The 21,101-nt window shown below is 34.1% G+C and overlaps 1 protein-coding gene across 1 annotated transcript in view; it reads left to right on the forward strand.

The window, feature by feature from the left end:
• SH3BGR (SH3 domain binding glutamate rich protein) overlaps positions 1–21,101 on the forward strand; it is a 101,256-nt gene that overhangs the window by 68,759 nt on the left and 11,396 nt on the right. Inside the window, 2 exon segments of the mRNA XM_069074851.1 lie at positions 19,321–19,395; positions 20,393–20,485. Of these exon segments, the coding sequence (XP_068930952.1) occupies positions 19,321–19,395; positions 20,393–20,485 (168 nt within the window).

Below are 21,101 nucleotides of genomic sequence, written 5' to 3' on the forward strand. Positions count from 1 at the left end.
CTTGTATTCATATGAATTTGACTCAGTTCTCTATATATTTTAGAAATGAGGCCTTTATCAGAGACACTGGCTATAAAAATTATTTCCCAGCTTCCTACTTCCCTTCTAATCTTGGTCGCATTGGCTTTGTTTATGAAAAAAAATTTCAATTTAGTATAATAAAAATCATCCATTTTGCATTTCATTATGTTCTCCATCTCTTGTTTGGTTGTAAATTCTTCCCTTCTCCATAGATATGACAGATAAACTATTCCTTGCTCTCCTAGTTTGCTTATAGTATCAGTTTTTGTATCTAAATCATGCACCCATTTTGACATTATCTTAGTGTAGGGTGTAAGACGTTGGTCTATACCTAGTTTCTACCATACTATTTTTCAGTTTTCCTAGCAGTTTTTGTTAAATAGTGAGTTTTTATGACAGAAGCTGGAGTCTTTGGGTTTATCAAATAGTAAATTATCATAGTTGTTAACTGTTGTGTCTTGCATACCTAACCTGTTCCAATGGTCCACCACTCTATTTCTCAGCCAGTACCAACTAATTTTGATGATTGCTGCTTTATAATACAATTTATGCTCTGGTATGGCTAGGCCACCTTCCCTTACATTTCTTTTTGTTAATTCCCTTGATATTCTAGATCTTTTGTTCTTCTAGATGAATTTTGTTATTGTTTTCTAGCTTTATAAAATAATTTTTGGTAGTTTGATTGGTATGGCACTGAATAAGTAATTTAATTTAGGTAGAATTATCACTTTTATTACATTAGCTCAGCCTACCCATGAGCAACTGAATATTTTTCCAGTTATTTAGATCTGACTTTGTGTGAAAAGTGTTTTATAATTGTGTCCATATAGTTCCTGGGTTTGTTTTGGCAGGTAGACTCCCGTATATTTTATAATTCTACAGTAACTTTAAATGAAAATTTTCTATTTTTGCTGTTGGTCTTCATAATTTCTTACAGCACAATTATATACTCTTACATTCATATACCATAATTTGTTCAGCCATTCCTCAGGGGATGTGAATCTCATTAGTTTCCAGTTATTTGCCATTACAAAAAAAGAGGCTATAAACATGGCATTTTAATAAATAAATATAAAATAAAACTATAACTAAACATATAAATTATAAAATAAATTGATAGGTAAATATAAATATTTTTGCACACATAATCTTTTTTTGTAGCTCCTTGGATCTGTTGGTCTACTAGTGGTATCATTGGTTCAAAAAGTATTCCTAGTTTAGTGACTTTTGTGGCATAGTTCAAATTGTTTCACCAATAATGTACTGTTGTTCCTTATGTTCCCCAAATCTTTCAACATTTGTCATTTTCCTTTTTTGTCAACTGTATCGAACTGATAGGTGTGAGGTGGAATCTCTGAGTTGCTCTAATTTGCATTTCTCTAAATAGTGATTTGGTACATTTTTTTTCATATGGCTATGGAAAGTTTAGATTTATTCCCCTGAGAACTGTATTTTTATATCCTTTGATCATTTATCAATTGGGGGAATGTCTCTTATTCTTATAAATTTGAATTAATTCCCAATATATCTTGGAAATGAGACCTTTATCAGAGAAATGTCCTGCAAAGATTTTTTCCCCTGGTTAACTATCCTTTTCAATCCTAGCTGTATTGTATTTGTGCAAAAACTTAAATTTTCTGTAAACAAAACTGCCCAATTTATCTATTGTGATTCTTTTTATTTCTTGTTTTTGATTTTAGCCTTATTATCTAGCTACATATCCAAATGGTATTTTCTTGTTCCCCTAATTTGTTTATGATATAACCTTTCACATCTAGGCCATGCATCCATTTGGAGCTTATGTTGGTCTAAATCTGATTTTTTGCTAGATTGCTGTCCAGTTTATCAAATAGTGAGTCTGTATCCCAGTTTCTAGGGTCTTTTGATATCTGAAAACTGAAAGAAGAAAAGAAACTGAATAACCATATGATTTCAATCACAGATTTTTTTTTGGAGGGGGGAAGGCAGGGTAATTGCAGTTAAGTGACTTGCCCAAGGTCACATGGCTAGTAAGTGTGTAAAGTGTTTGAGGCCAGATTTCAACTCGGGTCCTTCTGACTTCAGGGCTGGTGCTCTATTCACTGTGCCACCTATCCACCCCACAGATTATTTTTAATGGGAAGAAAGGCAATGGAGAAGTTATCCCAGTGCTGTAGGTGAGGCTGATTTTTGTAAATCAGAAAGTGTGAGAACTCAGATTTTAGATTGCTCCTGGAGTTTTCTGGCATCCTAGTAAAAACTTAGGTAGCAATGAAATGACAGAAGGGGAGCACAGTGGAAAAAGATTTAGGACTGATGGGATGGGAGGAAAATTCCCCCCCCCCCAAAATTGAAAAGAGGTGACTCTAGATATACTCTCTGCCTGTTTCTCTCAGAGTATTTGCTGAAGAAATTTCTGCAGGTCCTAAAAACGACAATTTCTTTCCTTTTGTCCCCTTCCTTTTACTAATTAGTAAAAGGATTGGGGTAAAAAGGAAATTTGATCAAGCTGCAGTGAATTCTGCAAGTTGGAATTGGAAATCCTCCTACAGTTTTGTTTGGTGTTTGTACAATACCTGATTGGCCATAATATACATAACATTAAAAAATATGAATGTGTGTGTCTTGACTAAGGAAAGAAGAAACCAAATATAGGTTGGGGACTGGAAGAGCAGAAGTGAGAGGCAATTCTTATTTTTTTGGTATTTTGAAGGGCACATTACAAATCATAACTTATCTAGCCTCCCATAAAAAAACCTAGGGACCAATTGTAGTTTTCCTGTGTGTTTGGGAGAGAGTAGTGGTTAGTGGAAGGGGGAGTAGGAAAAGTACATATTTTCCATACTTCATCAGGTGGTAAAGGGGTATACTACACTCTCTCTTCTGTTGGTTAATTAGTTAATTGTGGGAGCATCCTCCTGCTTTCTGCAAATAAGGAAAAACAGAGGGAATGAACGGGTTCAAACAGACATATATTAACTGTTCCAGCACCACTATATGAAATTTGAATTCTTACCATACACACCATTTATCACATATTCATTTGTATTCATTGTGGTTGTCATTTTGTATATTCTTTTGGTTCTACTTTGTTTGATTGTATTATTTTATACCAATATTCCTTGTGTCTCTGAATTACTCATATTCACCTTTCCATATGGTGCTATAATAATCTATTACATTTATGGGCAGCACTTTATTTAAACATTTTCCACTCATCAGGCACACAATTTACTTACAGCTTTTTGCTATTGTTAGCAGTATGGCTATCGATATTTTTGGAATTAAAGTTCTTTTTCATGCTATCAATAATATCTTTGTAGTAAAAATTCAGTAGTGGGATTGTTGGGTCAAAAGGTATGAACAATTTAGTAACTTTTCTTGTCTATCTTTCCAGAGAACTCCCAAATTTAATATTTTCATCCTTTAACATCTTTGTCAGTTTGATAAGTATAAGGTAATATATCTCAGGGTTTTTTATTTGCATTTATCTGATTTTATTAGTAATTTTGCTTTTAACAATTTTATTGGGAATTTTAAATAATTTTATTTTATTTTTTGCTTATTTTTTGGAGGGCAGCTGGGGTTAAGTGACTTGCCCAAGATCATACTGCTTGTTTTTGTGTTAAGTGTCTGAGGTTGGATTTGAACTGAGGTCCTCCTGACTCCAGGGCTTGTGTTCTATTCACTGTGCCAGCTAGCCACTGCTTGAATAATTTTAGATGACTTGATAGTTTGAATTTCAAAATAATTTATATTGTTTGTTTACTTGCACATTGGGGAATTTCTCTTTATCATATAAATTTGTGTTTTTCTATACAGATTTTGGATGTCAAATTATAAGCAGAAAAATTTAGTGGAATAGTCAAATTAAAGTTTATTGATATTATAAAAACACTGGGTTAGAATATAAACTGTTTAATAAAAATCTTATGAAGAAGGATAATGAGTAATTGATTATAAACAGTATTATTGTAGGTAGCAAAGAGAAGCAATTAAAGATTAAAGCAGTTTAAAGAAAGGTTGGAAAGACAGTCAACTAAGCAAAGACCTCCTTAGGGAATTTATGATGAAAATGTAAGGAGCACAACAAACAGAAGAAAAATGGAAAAGATTTGTAAAAAAAATTATGACAAACTCTCTTTCCTTCAAAGACAATAGAACAACCACACTTGGAATATAATATCACAGTTCCAGGTGTGGGAGGACAAAACATCACAAAAGAGAACAAAAATGGGAAAAGCAGCCAGTTGGTACCAAGTGTATATAGAAAAGATTTATGGTGGAAGTGATACAATTATGTTGACATTGCAAGCATGATTTGTAAGATATCCAAAGGAGAAGATGAAAAAGATTTGGAGAACTCCCAGAACTTATTAATATTGAAAAAATGCAAGTGAGAGAAAAACTCAGTTCTCAGGATGCCTTTCTTCCCTTTCTGCAGAATCTTTATGAGTCATCATATGAGAATATATGAGAATAAAGAGCATTCTTGATTAAAGTAATATAGGCTTTCTCAAATGATATTCAATAATGGACCAAATTTTCACAATTAACTGAAAGATGTAGGAAATAAAAGATCCCATTATGTTTATTGTTTGTTAATTATGAAAAGGTATAAGATTTGGTTGAACAAACCACTGCATTGTAGGTTATTTTACAAGATATCTCCCATTCATACATCAAAATCATTCAAGATTCCATAGAAGATATGACAACAGAAATAACTGTTCAGTGACCTCTAATTAGAAACATAAAGTGAGATGTAAAATTTGAAGATGTATGGTCCCCAAATGAGTTTAACGCTATGAAACAGGAGATCAGCAAGTTGAAGAAAGATTCCCTAAGACAAGGTCCTCCAAGTGCTCCTTTTGTCATGCCATTGTGCTAATTGCATCAAGATCCAGCCCTTTGCAGAATTTCCTGGAAAAGTTCTCTCAGAAGAGTTTGGGCAGACTATCCATAAAAGAAAGACTAAGTGGATGAAGAATGTGTATTGTCTAGATTACAACATGCATTTGGATGGAAAACTTGTATAAGTTCTCCCCAGACGAATAATGACATACACTCAGAATTAAACAAGAAAAGAATGTGGAGGCAGCTAGGTGGTGCAGTGAATAGAGCACTGGCCCTGGAGTCAGGAGGACCTGAGTTCGAATGGGGCCTCAGACACTTCACACAAAAACTAGCCGTGTGATCTTGGGCAAGTCACTTAACCTCAAATGCCTACCTTCTCTCCTCCAAAAAAGCAAAAAAAAAAAAAAAAAAAAAAAAGAGAAAAGAATGTGCTGGATAGCCTTTAGCAAATTTCAAAGCTTCTTTAATAACTCCAGGCTTCCCATGAAAGCAAAGGCCTATCTTCTTAATTCCAGTATTCTCTTACTGCTCCTACCTGGCAGTGAGATATAGAACACAATCATTTTGAAGAATTAAGTATGATTATCCCACATAGGGAAATGAAGAGATACACTGTGAGTGTGGGAAGACTGCTACATATAGCCAATCAGAACTCCAAAGGAAAAGAGTAAAAGGAATCAAGGAATTACATAATAGGAAGAGAAGCTGAGCTGGTCATGTAGTGAAAGTGAAGCATGACAGGTAGTCAACCAGAACACACTAATGGTAATCTTACAGTGTCAGGTGAAAGCAAATAAAGCCTATCTCATAGCATATAGGGTGGGTAGCATGTGGAAAAAATTAGACAACATAGGTAAGCATGGATGGGTTATAATCTCCCTTGTTAGAAGGAACTTTCAAACTATGAAATCATGAATCCATTTGAGTATTTGAGAGTTTAATGAATTTTTTTTCAAACTTTTCTTTAATTCTTCCAGTTGTATTTGTACAAAAGCTGTTAAATTTTATATAATTGAAACTATTTTCTTTTATTATATGTAATATTATATGATATGTTATATTTTATATTATATATAAACATTGGGATTATATTATCATATGTAATATATTATATATAATTTAATCATATTATGTTATATATATAAACCACATTTTGTGAAGCTTTTCTCTCAGAGCTAGTGTGGCTAGCTGTGGAGTCAAGAAGACTTGGGTTTAAGTGCTGGCTCCTACACATATTTGTTGTGTAGCCATTGGCAAGTCACTTAACTTTTCAGTGCCTCAGGCAAATCTCTAAGACTTTAAGTTATGGGTAAATTGCTGATTTGCATTGGTAGAGGGAGGAAGTTTCCACTCTGGTGGTTCCCCCATTGATAAAAATCACAAACGTGAACCAAAATAAAAATTGTGTTGGTGATAAATTCTTTCTTTATTTACTGTTCTCTATTTTTGTCATTATATCATATGTCATGATATCTTTATTTCAATAGTTTATTCCTTGGAAATTTATTGTGAGATTGGGGATGTTTTATTATAATGTCCTTTGTTGTTTTGTTTCTTCTCGTGGTTTTTGTTCTAGACTTTGGTTCTAGACTAATGTGAAAATAATAGAATACATGATTGTACATGTATAATATGGTTGTGCAATCTATATCAGATTGCATGCTTTCTTGGGAAGGAGTAAGTGGGGGGGAGAGGAGAAAATTTACAACTCAAAATCTTATAGAAGTTAATGTTAAAAACTAATAAATAAATACAATTAAAAAAAAAAAAGAACAATTGGTGTATAGCCAAAGGGCTCTACTGATGCCATTATAATGTTGTGAAAAAGCAAAGAAAGTTTCCAAGCACTTTGGGGAGATCCCTGTGGTGAATTTTTTGGAAAACGTGCACAATAGGTAAACATGATAGACGTGAATTGTTATCTGCCTCATTGGACAGAATTCCTGAATCACTGATTACAGATCCATTTGAACATTTGAGTAAAAGGTGCTGGTGTCAACCACTTTCAGCCAAACCGCCACCTTGTTTTCATAGGTCTTATTGAACAGAGAATTTCTTTTCCAGTTGTTTGTATTCTTGGGTTGATCCTACATTAGATTACTATTTGTGTTTGCTTCTTGTGCTCACTTATCTAATCTGTTTAACTAATTACTTTTTTTAAAATTAAATTTTATTTTCAGTTCCAAATTCTCCTCCTCACTTTACCCCCTCCTCAACCTATTAAGAAGGCAAGAAAAAATAAAACCCATTACAAATGAGTATAGACATACAAAACAAATTTCTGCATGAGCCATGTTCTAAGAGGAGGGGAAGGGGAAGAAAAGCAAAAAAGGAAAGAAATAGGAGAAAATATGCCTCAATCTATACTCTGAACCTATCATTTCTCTTTCTGGAGGTGGATTGTATGTTTCAATAAAAAGCTATTAAACTAGACATACCCTTCATTCCAGTGATACCACTACTAAGCTTATACTCTAAAGAGATCAAAGAAAGTGGAAAAGAGCCCATATATATTAAAATATTTATAGCAGCTTTTTTTTTTGTGATAGCAAAGAATTAGAACCCACAAGGATGAAACATCAGTGGTAGGACCAGGTGGTGGTGACAGAAGTAGCGTGAGCCTTGGTAGCTCTAAAGCCAGGAGACAGTAAGGGGACATTGCAAGTGTTCAGAGAGAGAGAGATTACAAGGGACCCCTGTCCTAACCCTGGATGCAGTATCAGACACTATTTGACAAATCTATTGCCTACATCCATTTCTGAGTCATAGTTCAAGGGTAGAGGGGTCACTTTCCATCAAGAGGGAGTGGAAGCCCTAAGGAATGGTATTGCTTTTGGTCACAAGGGATCAGGGTCCTTTAGGAACAGTATTAATTACAGTACCGAGGAGCAGAGCTCCTGAGAAACAGTATTACTTCTGGTCCCAAGGGAGCAGGGGCTCTGAGGAGCAGTATTGATTGCAATCCTAAGGGATCAGTGGTCCTTCCTGGGTAAGGAGAAGAGTGCTGGAGAGCAGTGATCACACCTCTTACCACCTTAGAAGCACTCAAAATATCCAAAGTCCCAGGACTAGTTCTGAAAACAGCAATGTAAAAAAGAGTGATGCTTGAGACAGTGTCACTTTACCCCACATCTGAGGAACAGAACCAAACTTTAACATAAAGTTCAAAAGCAAGGAACAGGATGGAAAAATGAGTAAATAACAAGAAAAAGAAGCTGACCATAAACAGCCTCCATGGTGAGAGGGAAGATCAAGATACAAACTCAGAAGAAGATAATGAAGATAAAACAGCTACAAGTAAAGCCTCAAAGGGGAAAAAAGTATGCTTTGGAACAAGCCCAATAAGAATATCTAGAAGAGCTAAAAAAAAAAAAAAACAACCTCATTATTTAAAAAAATCAAATAAAACACATTAGGAAAAGAAATTAGAGCAAAGGAAGAAAATTATGAAAAGACTTAAGAGGTTGGTAAAGGAGGCAGAAAAATACTGAAGAAAATAACTTTATAAAAATACAGCTGGCCAAATGGAAAAAGTGGTACAAAAATTTACTGATGAAAATAACTTAAAAAAATTTTTTTTTTGCTTTTTGGAGGGGGCAGGTCAGGGCAGTTGGGGTTAAGTGACTTGCTCAAGGTGAAAATAACTTTTTAAAAAGCAAACTTGGCCAAATGGAAAAGAGGCACAAAAGCTCACTGAAGACAATGACTCTTAAACAATTAGAACTGGGCAAGTGGAAGCTAATGACTTCAGGAGATACCAAGAAACAATAAAAAAAAATCAATCAATAAAAAGAAATATCTCATTGGAAAAACAACTGACTTGGAAAATAGATTCAGGAGAGATAATTTAAGAAATATTAAACTACCTGAAAGCCACGATCAAAGAAAAAGCCTAGATATCATATCTCAAGAAATTATCAAGGAAAATTGCCCCAATATCTTAGATTCAGAGGGTAAAACAGAACTTGAAAGAATTCACTTATCATTTCCTGAAAGAGATGTCAAAATGAAAACTCCCAGGAATAGTCCAGCCAAATTTCAGAGCTTCAAGGTCAAACAGAAAATACTTCAAGCAGTCAGAAAGACACCAATCAAATATTGTGAAGCCACTGTCAGGATCACATAAGATTTAGTAGCTACCACATTAAATGAGCAAAGGGCTTGGAATATGATATTTCAGAAGGCAGAAGAGTTGCAATCAAGAATCAAGTTACAATCAAGAATAACCTACCCAAAGCAACTGAGTATAATACTTCAAGGAAAGAAATGAGTACTTAATGAAATAGAGGAATTTAAAGCATTCCTGGTGAAAAGACCAGAGCTGAATAGGAAATTTGACTTTCAAATACGTCTCAATAAAAGCATAAAACAATAAACATGAAAGAGAAATTATAAGAGATTCATAAGGTTAAAATGTTTTCCTTTCTATATGGAAAGATGATACATGTAACTCCTAAGAATTTTATCCTTATTAGGGCAGTTAGAAGGATTCTACATAGAAAGAGGGCACAAGATTCAGTCAATTATGTTGGAATGATGTAAAAAAAAAGTGGATAGGCAAGAAAGAGAAATGATCTAGGAGAAGAAGAAATGGAAGAGAGGAAGAATGGGGTAAATGATCTCACAGAAAAGAGGCATATAAGGAAGTGGGGGGTGGCAATACTTGAAACTCACTCACATTTAAATTGGTTCAAATAGGGAATAGACACATGCACATGTTGCCTGTGCGTGCACACACACACACATCCACACACACACACACACACACACACACACACTTAATGGATAATAGAAATTTATTTTACCCTGCTGGGAAATAGGAAGGTGTAATGGTAATGAAATTTGAAGATCCCTTTGTATTGGAAAGCTAACAGGTACTTAGCACTTAGTGTCAAGCTAATTATATCAAGCCTCTGTTAAAGAAACAGAGGGCATGAACCCCTGTTGCTGACATAACAGGAAGGGGCTGAACAGGGAGGAGCTATACCATATATAAGAAAGAGCACAAGCTGAACAGTCAGAACAGGGAAGGGAATAAGAAAAAGGGGGGAGGTGATAAAAGGAAGGGTATATTAAAGAAGGCAGTGGTCAAAAGCAAAACACACTTGATGAGGGACAAGATAAAAAGAAAAAGAAGGATAAACAAAGGAAAATAGTTTGGAGAGAAATGCACAGTTAGTAATCATAACAGTGAATGTGAATGGGATGAATTCACCCATAAAATGAATGTAGGTTACAGAATGGATTAGAAACCAGTATCTAACAATATGTTCTTTACAAGTAACAGACTTAAACACACACAGAGTTAAAATAAGTAGCCATAGTAGGATCTATTATTCTTCAGCTAAAGTACAAAAGGTAAGGATAGTAATCATGATCTCAGACAAAAGAAAAAGCAAAAATAGACCTAATTAAAAGGGATAAGCAGGAAAATTACATTTTGCTAAAAGGCACCATGAACAAAAAAGTAATATTGAAAATAAACATATATGCATCAAATGGAACAGCATCCAAAATTTTAAAGGAAAAGATAATGTGTGAGGGAGGAAATAGTAAAACTATACTAATGGGGGACCTTAGCTTTCACTGTCAGAGCTGTATAAATCTAATCATAAAATAAATAAGATAGAAATTAAAGTGATGAATAGAGTCTAGAAAAGTTAGTATAGGCCTCTGGAGAAAACTGAATGGGCATTGAAAAGAATATACCTTTTTCTCAGCATTACATGACACCTTCCCAAAAATTGACCATGTATTACAGCATAAAAACCTCACAACCAAAATGAAGAAAAACATAAATATTAAATGCATTCTTTTTAGATTATAATTAAATAAAATTACATTCAATAAAGGGCAGTAAAAACATAGATTAAAGAATAATTGCAAACTAAATAACCTAAACCTAAAGAATGAATAGGTCAAATAATAGAAACAATTGATAATTTTATTAAAGAGAATGATAATGAGGCAACATCCCAAAATTTGTGGGATACTGCCAAAGCAGAACTTAGGGGAAAATTTCATTTCTAAAAGCATACATCAGTAAAACAAAGAAAGAGTAGATCAATGAACTGGGTATGCAACTAAAAAAAACCTAGAAAAAAATTTAAATCTTCAATTAAACACCAAAATGGAAATCCTGAAAATCAAAGATGAGTTTAATGAAATTGAATGTGAAAAAACCCATTAAACTTGTAAATAAAACTAGGATCTTGTTTATGGAGAAAAGACCATTAAAATAAATAAGCCACTGGTTAATTTGTTTAAAAACAAGAAGAAGAAAACCAAATTATTAGTATCAAAAATGAAAAGGGTGATATCATTATATCATTAGGTATCACTAATGACGATGAAATTAAAGCAATTATGAGGAGTTATTCTGCCCAATTATATCGCAGTAAAACTGACAATCTAAGGGAAATGGTTGAACATTTACAAAAATATAAACTGCCCAGATTAACAGAAAAGGAAATAAATAAATAAATAAATAATGCTATATTAGAAAAAGAAATTGTACAAACCATAAAAGAACTCCCTAAGAAAAAATCCTCAGGATAAGGTGGATTTACAAGTGACTTCTACCAAACGTTTAAGGAACAAGTAATCCTAATACCATATAAACTTTTTGGAAAAGTAGGTAAAGAAGGAGTCCTACCAAGTACTTTTTTTTGACACAAATATGATTTTGATACCTAAAGCAGGGAGAGAGAAATAAAATTATGGAATAATTTCCTCAATTAATATCAATGCAAAAATTTTAAATAAAATATTAGCAAAGGATTGTAGCAATATATCACAAAGATCATACATTATGCTGCAATTTATACTAGGAATGCAGAGCTGGTTCAATATTAGGAAAACTTTCAGCATAATTGGCCATATTAATAACAAAATAATAAAAATTATGTTATTATATCAACAGATGCAGAAAAAGCTTTTGACAAACTATAATAGACATTCCCATGAAAAACACTAGAAAGCCTAGTTGGAATCTTTTTCCAATGATAAGTAATATCTATCTAAAATCAAGAGCAAGCATTATCTTTAATGGGGATAAACTTGAGTCCTTCCCAATAAGATCAGACAAGATGCAAGGATGTCCAGTTATCATTACTGTTATTCAATGTTGTACTAAAAATGCTAGCTATAGCAATAAGCCAAGAAAAAGAAATTGAAGGAATGGGCAAAAAAAAAAACCCTAGCGGAAACAATTAAAAACTTTAGCAAATTTGAATGATATAAAATAAACCCACGTAAATTATTAGCATTTCTACAGATTACCAATAAAACACAGCAGGAAGAAATAGAGAAATTCCATTTTAAAATAATGGTAGACAGTATAGAACACTTGGGAGTCTACCTGCCAAAACAAATCCAGGAACTATATGAACACAATTACAAAATACTTCACCCAAATAAAATCAGATCTAAACAGCAGAAGGAATATTAATTGCTCGTGGTTTAGCCAAAACAATATAACAAAAATGACAATTCTTCCTAAGTTAAATTATTTATTCAGTGACATACCAATCACCTATCCACCTCCAGAGGGAGAGATAAACTCTGAATGCAGATAGAAGCATACTTTTGAAAATTTTTTTCATTTTTTAGCCTGCTTTTTTTTTGCAACATGGATAATATGGAAAATATTTTGCATGACTTCACATACATCAATATAATCACATACATCAATATAAAATTGCTTGCCTTTTCTAGGATGGGGGAAGAGTGGGAATGAGGGAGAAAATTTGGGAGAGAGGAAAAAAATGCACATTCAGTAGGCAGGGCAGTATACAAAGCATCACCAGGGAGGATACTACATTGCCAACATGCCTTAACTACATACAGGATACAATATGCAGATTTTGGAAATGTGTGCATATCCATCACACATTGCAGCCCAAAGTAAAAAGCATGGCTAACAGCAAAGCAAAGGTACCTAATTTCAGCAATAACACTATCAACAGGCCTATATACAAAATGTAACAACCATATTAGGGTTGGTAAAGTGCTTTATCTCATTTGATCCTTGCAACAACATTGTGAGGTAAGTAGTACAGGTAGTATACCCATTTTTATGGATGAGGAAACTGGGAAACAGAGGGCTTGAGTTATTTCCTCAGTTTCCCAGCTAGTAAATGTCTAAGAAGGTGTTTGAACATAGGTCTTCCTGACTCCAAGTCCAGTTGTCTACCCACTGTTATCATGTAATATCTGCCAAGGAGACTCTGGCTTTACTGTTATGTAGGGATCTCTGAACCATATGGAATGTTGACTTCCTGTGATTTTCCTTAAGGATTTTATTCCTCTGGGGAAGCTAGGTGGAATAGTGAGTAGAGCACTGGCTCTGGAGTCAGGAGGACCTGAGTTCAAATCTGGCCTCAGACACTTAACATTTACTAGCCATGTGACTTTGGAAAAGTCAGTTAACCCCAATTGCCCTGCCTTCCCCCCTCCAAAAAAAAGAAAAAGAAAAAAAAAAAGAATTTTCTTCCTCCTCTCTAACAATGATAGCTCTTATTTTAGTTCCTTGAAGGCAGGGAGCAATCACATTGTCTGTTTGTTCCTTCTTTACACCACATAATTCGAATGCTCACATCTTTTCCTAGTCACTAGAAAGGGATATTTGGTGAAGTATAAAGAGCAGTGTAGGACCTGGCTTCAAATAGGGGCTCCATCATTTATCTGCATGTCCTTAGCCAAATCACTTAACTTCGGTTTCTGCATCTGTAAAATGAAGGGGTTGACTTAGATGGCCTCTGAGGATCTTTTTATCCTAAAATTTATATTCTAAAATTCTATTATTTCTCACAAAATTTCTTGAATCTATATCATTATTGGCTATAAGCTATAACCTACTCGTACTCACTATATATCCTTCTAGTACTCTTTGGTTAACTTAAAATTTTAACTCCTCAGAGACTGGGATGTTATAAGAGTCCATAAGCATTTCTGGGAAATCATTTCTATTGAAAACATTGGTCTTTGCACTGGAGATCTGCTTGGTATCATTATAAAAAGTACTCGGTTTCCAAAATGCAAGCCACGTCTCTTTTTTTCCAATATATTCTGGCTTCAAGTTATTGTCTATAGCATATAATAAAATCTTGCTTAATTGGATTATGGTTCTCAAAATATATTTTCTGACTTTCTATTTTATTTTTCTTTATATCATTGACCTTCCCATTTTTTATCATTCAAATCCACCTATCTTTTTTTTTTTAAAGACTCATTTCTCTCCTTATTCTCTAGTTCACCTGCCTTGAAGTCAAAGAAAAAGTAATTAAAAGGGGCTGAACTGAGAAATAACTTTGTCCAACTCATTCATTTCACTACAAATGAAGATAATGAGGCAAGGAAGATTTAGTAATTTGCCATATTTATGCAAATAGTAAATAGCAGAGTTGCGGTGAATCTAAAATTGTTGACTCCATTTCGTTAAAATAATAGGTAGCATCTATTTAAATCCATCAGCAAGTATTATATGTAATGGGGATAAGCTAGAAGCATTTCCAATAAGATCAGGGGTGAAATAAGGATGTCCACTATCACTGCTTCTATTCAATTTGGTACTAGAAATGTTAGCAGTAGCAATTAGAGAAGAAAAAGAAATCAAAGAAATAAAATTAGGCAAAGAAGAGACTAAGCTATCATTCTTTGCAGATGATATGATGATATACTAGAGAATCCTAGAGAATCAAGTAAAAAACTACTTGAGACAATAAATTTGGCAAAGTTGCAGGATATAAAAAAAACGCACATAAATCCTTGGCACTCCTATATACTTCTAATGAAATCCATAGTAAGAGATAGAAAGAGAAATCCCATTTAAAGTTACTGTAGACATTATAAAATATTTGGGAATCTACCTTCCAAAACAAACCCAGGACCTATATGAACACAACTACAAAGCACTTTTCACACAAATAAACTCAGATCTAATTGGAAAAACATCAATTGCTCATGGTTAGATTGAGCTAATATAATGAAAATGACAATTTTACCTAAATTAAATTACATATTTAGTGCCATACATAATAACTACCAAAAAATTACTTTATAGATCTAGAAAAAATTCATTTGGAAGAACAAAATGTCCAGAATATCAAGGGAATAAATGAAAAGAAATGCTAGGGAAGGTGGCCTAGCCATACCAGATTTTAATCTGTATTATAAAGCAGCAGTCATCAAACTACTTGGTATTGGCTGAAAAATAGAGTAGTGGATCAATGGAATAGATTGGGGACATGAGACTCAGCAGTCAATGACTATAGTAATTTGCCATTTGATAAACCCAAAGACCACAGCTTTTGGGATAAGAACTCACTATTTGACAAAAACTGCTGTGAAAACTGGAATATGGTATGGCAGAAACTAGGCATAGACTACTATCTAACACCATATGCCAAAAATCAAGTCTAAATGGGTGCATGATCTAGGTATAAAGGCTGATACTGTAAGCAATCTGGGAAAGCAAGGAATAGTTTACTGTCAGATTTATGGAGGGGGAAGACTTTATGACCAAACAAGAATTAGAGAGCATTATAAAATGCAAAATGGGTAATTTTGATTACATTAAATTGAAAAGTTTCTGTACAAACAAAGCCAATGTCATCAAGATTAAGAGGGAAATGGAAAATTGGGAAAGAATTTTTACAACCTATGTTTCTGATAAAGGCCTCATTTCTAAAATATACAGAGAACTGAGTCAAATCTATAAGAATGCAAGTCATTCCCCAATTGATAAATGGTCAAAGGATATGAACAGGCAGTTCTCAGAGGAAGAAATTAAAGATATCTATAAGCATATGAAAAAATGCTCTAAATCCCTATTGGTTAGAGAAATGCAAATCAAAACAACTCTGAGGTACCATATCTCACCAGTCAGATTGGCTAATATGACAAAACAGGAAAATTACAAATGCTGGAGAGGATGTGGAAAAATTAGAACACTGACGCATTGTTGGTGGAGTTGTGAACTGATTCAACCATTCTGGAGAGCAATCTGGAACTATGCCCAAAGGGCTATAAATAATTTCATACCCTTTGATCCAACAATACCACTTCTAGGGTTGTATCCCAAAGAGATCATAGAAGTGGGAGGGAGACCCATATGTACAAAATTATTTATAGCAGCTTTTTGTGGTGGCAAAGAATTGGAAATTAAGGGAATGCCCATCAATTGGGGAATGGCTAAACAAGTTGTGGTAAATGAATGTAATGGAATACTATTGTGCTATAAGAAATGAGGAGCAAATGGATTTCATATTTACCTGGAGAGGCTTATATAAACCGATGCTGAGTGAGAAGAGCAGAACCAGGAGAAATTTGTACACAATTACAGACACAACTTATGTGTGATGACCAACTTTGGTAGATTGGACTCTCCTCAGCAATGCAAGGTTATAAGAGAACTCCAAAAGATTCATGATGGAGAGAGATGTCTACATTGAGAGAAAGAACTAGAAAGAACAGAGTTCAAATGCGGATTGAAACAAACTACCTGCTCTTTTTCTTTTTCTTGTTTGGTTTTATTTCCTCTTTCCCAATGTTCATTCCATCTGTTACAATCCGTCTTTATAACCTGAATAATATCTAATGTGAAAGTATTTACAGATCCTATAGTTGATTGCATGCCGCCATGGTGGGGGGGAGAGGAAAGGGAGGGGGAGAAAATTTGAAACTCAAGAGATTGTGGAACTAAATGTTGTAAAGTAAAAATAAGTAAAAAAATTAATAAAAACAAAAAAAAAATAAAAAAAATTGTTGACTCCATTGTCTGTGCTCTTTACAATGCAATGAGCTGCTTCAGCACTACTCTTGTAGAGTTTTTGGAACTGTGAGATTTTGTTGATAAGTTGCTTCTGGTCCCACAATTAAAATATTTAAAGAAATCAGACTGATTGGATAAGAGTGATTTTGGTTTTCCATCAGTTCTTTTTAAGGTTTGAGGGGAAGCATCCATAGTCACTCATTCTTGCACCTTTAAATGTCCTTTTGTTTCTTGGAAGTTTATAATCATTACTTTTATAGAACTGTCTACCTTTTAAAGTTTTAAAACCCTGATAAATGGCCACCTGTGGATTTCCTTTGAATTTTTTGACAGTTGTTCCTATTTTTTGACTATCTCCTCCAGGCTATTTGATCTTCATTTGGTCTTAAAAATAATTATTTATCTGACCTGACTGGTTTATTTCAAATTTGTTTATTGTTCTAAAATCTTAACAGAGTTTTTAAGGTGTTTGTTTTGCTTTGTTTCAGATATTACCATTTGTTTTAGAAGTGGATTTGGCTATGGAAATAGTTGTTTTTCACTGTTTCTCAATTAAATTAAACATAAGTACATGAGGCACTGTGTTAGACTCAGAACATTTTAAAATAACAATCTCTCTTCTCAAGGAACATAAGTTATATTGGAGCAGGCAATAAATGCATGTGCTCTGTAAGGCATATATAAAGCAGAAGATGATGGGGTAAAGGGGAGATATAGTAGAGGAAGTGTGCTAGGATAATTTGAAGAGAAGAACGTATTCGCTTTGAGGATGACCTTGAAGGATGAGCTTCAGAAGATAAGGATTCTTCTTAAAGGCAGATGAGGAGTGAGTGCCTTCACATTAGAGGAAGCTAGACAGTGTAGTAGATAAAGAGCCAGGCATCTATCTACCCATTTGGTAAACATCCACCAGCACATTCAGATCATGAGGCTTTTATCCTTTTGTTATTGTTCAGTTGAAAGGGGAAATGGGAGCAACATATAGCAAAAGTATGCTAAAAATAAATCAGAAAAATAGCTCAAGTGGCTCAGTTTTATAGAATTATTCATAATGATTCAGTGTAAAACAAATTACAGTTAGAAAGCACCCCAAAACTAAGACTAAAAATGGATACCTGTATAGATGCACAGACTCACAATCAACTGATTATGCTTCACACATTACTAAGTATATAAAATTATTCTAGATCAATAAAAATTTTTCCTTCATCTTATTTATTCTAACTAATCTGAAATGGCCTCTGCATTGTCTGAAATTGTATATGATTAGCACAAAAAAGTCAAGGAGGAAATGTTTGCTGCATATGTTTTTCAAACATTACAACTTTATTATTTGTGGAAACCCTTGAACTATTTAGTAGAACTCAGGGTTCTGTAGAACATAATTTGAGAAATGATGTTTTAAAACTGAGGGCACTTTCCTTCTCTATGTTTTTTAAAAAAATCAGTACCTTATACTTGAAAATTATTAAACTAGAGGTGAAAAAATCAGTTACAAATTCAAAAAAGCTGTTACCTTGCCAGTGTGATCATCACAATGACAAGATATATCATGTGAAATATTGGATAAATCTTTGGACTGAATTGATAAAATTGACCAGTTGTTTTTGAATTGGTTAGACATAATCTTTCAGTGTTTTCCCTATGTGTAAAAAGCATTTAAAAATTAATTATAATAGCTCACTGACAGTTTTGTGTTGAAGCTTGTAAGCTGATAATATATGTATGTATACTCACATATATGTACATATATGTGTGTGCATATGTAGATATGTATCTAGCTATCTATATCTATATGAATTCTCTGGGACAGAGAATACTCATAAATAGGTATTGTGAGTACTGATGATTCTCTTACTGAAATTTTACCAAAGTAAAATAGAAAGAAAAGAGGAATGGTCAATTAGGTATATGTTTTACCATGTTTCCCCGATAATAAGACCTATCCCGAAAATAAGCCCTCCTCTTACTGTGTAAGATTCCTCTAAAATAAGCCCTCCCCCGAAAATAAGCCCTATTGAGATTGCTACTGTAGTGAAGGTGATCCCCTGCGCTACACACTACATTACGGTACCCTCTGTATGCACCCCCCCCCCCCGTGAAACGCACGCCGTGCTCTGAGCTGCATCCAACCAGAGCTGCAGCAGTGAGCGTGTCATCCTGTTCTTCCCCAGTGATTTGCTTATTGAATAAAGGTACATTTTTTTGTTCACATTTACCTGTTTATTAAAATTGCTGTCAATGTTCATTAAAATAAGCCCTCCCCTGAAAATAAGCCCTCTGGTGTTTTTCTGTCCAAAAAAAAAAATAATAAGACAGTGTTTTATTATCGGGGAAACACAGTAATATATATCAACGACTTGTTGTATCAGTTTTGTGGCATAGTTATAGACCTAGAAACAGCATGATTTACTTAAAATAGTATTAAGTATAGATTGAATTCTAGTCCTGGTTGCCTACTAAGTCAGTCTACAAGTTTGGAGCAGATAATTTTACCCCTGAAACTTCAAATATGCAAAATGTGGATAATAGCTGCCCCACCTTTGTATGACCCAGCACTTTTATGATGAAATGAGATAAAAGTAAAAATAGTTTGAAAAATGTTAAATGTTATATAAATGTAAGGTATTGATATTCCTTTCTAGAGTTTTCCATATTTTCGAGTGTTCTTGTTTTTATCTGTGACACAGGTGGCAGGAGCAACTGAGGAAACATCTACTCTTCCAAATGGTGAACTTACAGGAGGGGAGCAGAACACGACAGAAGTAATCATTTCTTTGTACCCTGTCTCCCAAACCTTAATCTGTTCAGAAGCTCTTGTCCTAACCTTTCCATGTATTCAGTTTAAAACATTTCTATGGTTGTAATGTTTCTACCCAGCCTGATTTCTTGGATCACGTCAGTTTTCCAAAGATTTATCTCCTAGTCTTCAGCATTTCCTGTACTATTTTATGAAAACCACCTCATTTAAACTCCTAGAAACTCTTTCTTAGCCTTGACTCATCTTCTCTAACCTGGTTGATTTGATTAACATAAGTATAGTAGCTTAATAAAACGGTTGGTTTTCTTAATAAAACAGTTGGTAAAGTTGCAGCGTCTCCACATTACCATAGACAACTCTCTTGACTCTCCTCTACTCCCCCACCCTCATCCATACTCTTCCCCACACATTCAGAAGGCCACGTGATCCAGAACCCTAAGGCATAGGCTTCCCTGTTCCCTCTTCATGAATTGTAAGACCTTGGGCAATTATACATCCCTGTGTAAGTTTCAAAGCAAATGCTGACCTGCACTGGTAATACTGCTTTATGCCAATAAAATTGAAGGTCTGACAATAAAAAAATATAGGTAGTTTACTGGGATTAAAGGACTATGAACTCTACTTTAGACATAAAGATTAAGAAGAAAAGATTTAATATTAGCTAGATAATCTATTATCCCTTGAAACTATCATACTTAATTACTAATTCCTAAGATTTTCTTTGGCTTAACATGCAACTGAATTTAAGACAAAACAAAAGTAAGTAGAGGAGGCAAGGCATCCCACATCCCTGCTTTTGTTACGTATTCTTTCAGCAGCAAAATCCCATAGCTTTGGTGGTATATTTTAGCTAGAAAAAACTTTATTGTCACCCTACATATTTAATAAGTAAGAACAGAACATTTCCCACTTTTTGCCCCATATAAGGGAACGGTCATGCCACTATATACAGCATTCTGGTAGCTTAACTAAACTATACTGTATGTTTCCTCTGTGTTCAGGGAACAGACAGTGCTGAAGTAAATGGAAAAGATGAGGAGCAAAAAGAAGACAATGAAGAGGCAGACAATCCTCCTGAATCAGAAGTGAAACAGGCAAGTGGTTAGTGGTTTCCCTTTCCCCACTTTTCCTTTTCATTTTAAAAATTCTGGATGACATGGGGACATCAAATAGTTTTTAATCTTCAGGATCATATTTTCTTGATAAGGATTATGGATTATCTCAAATTTGGAAGCTGGTAATTCAAGAAATTGTGACAAATTAGATCATTTAGGGTTTCTGCGTTGATTAAGTATGTAATCCCAGTTCTGACTTGGAAGCGAGGATTGTGTCTTATGATGATATATACCTTATTAGTTTGAATGTGAACAAGCCCTTACTTCCAGCACCTCCCCTTGTGCTTCCCCTTCTTCTTTCCCCTCTTCTTATTTCCCCTCTCCCCCAACCAGTACACAAATATACAGAATTTGGTTTGCATAAAATTTGAACAGTCAATAATTATGCTCTTAGTATCATAAGTGAAGAAGGCATGAATAAAGATAAAATATTTGAAATTTTAACATGTGTATACTTCAGTAGTTATTACAGTAGTCAACTCACTATCTAGCTGAGTAATTGTCAAGGTAATCTAGAAGTCTGTACATGCTTGCTTCATCTATCTATCATCTATCTATCTATCTATCTATCTATCTATCTATCTATCTATCTATC

This window comes from Petaurus breviceps, unplaced genomic scaffold (assembly GCF_028583685.1).
Source record: "Petaurus breviceps papuanus isolate PSGF00001 unplaced genomic scaffold, PetGlider_PUasm1.0 90897, whole genome shotgun sequence".
NCBI lineage: Eukaryota > Metazoa > Chordata > Mammalia > Diprotodontia > Petauridae > Petaurus > Petaurus breviceps.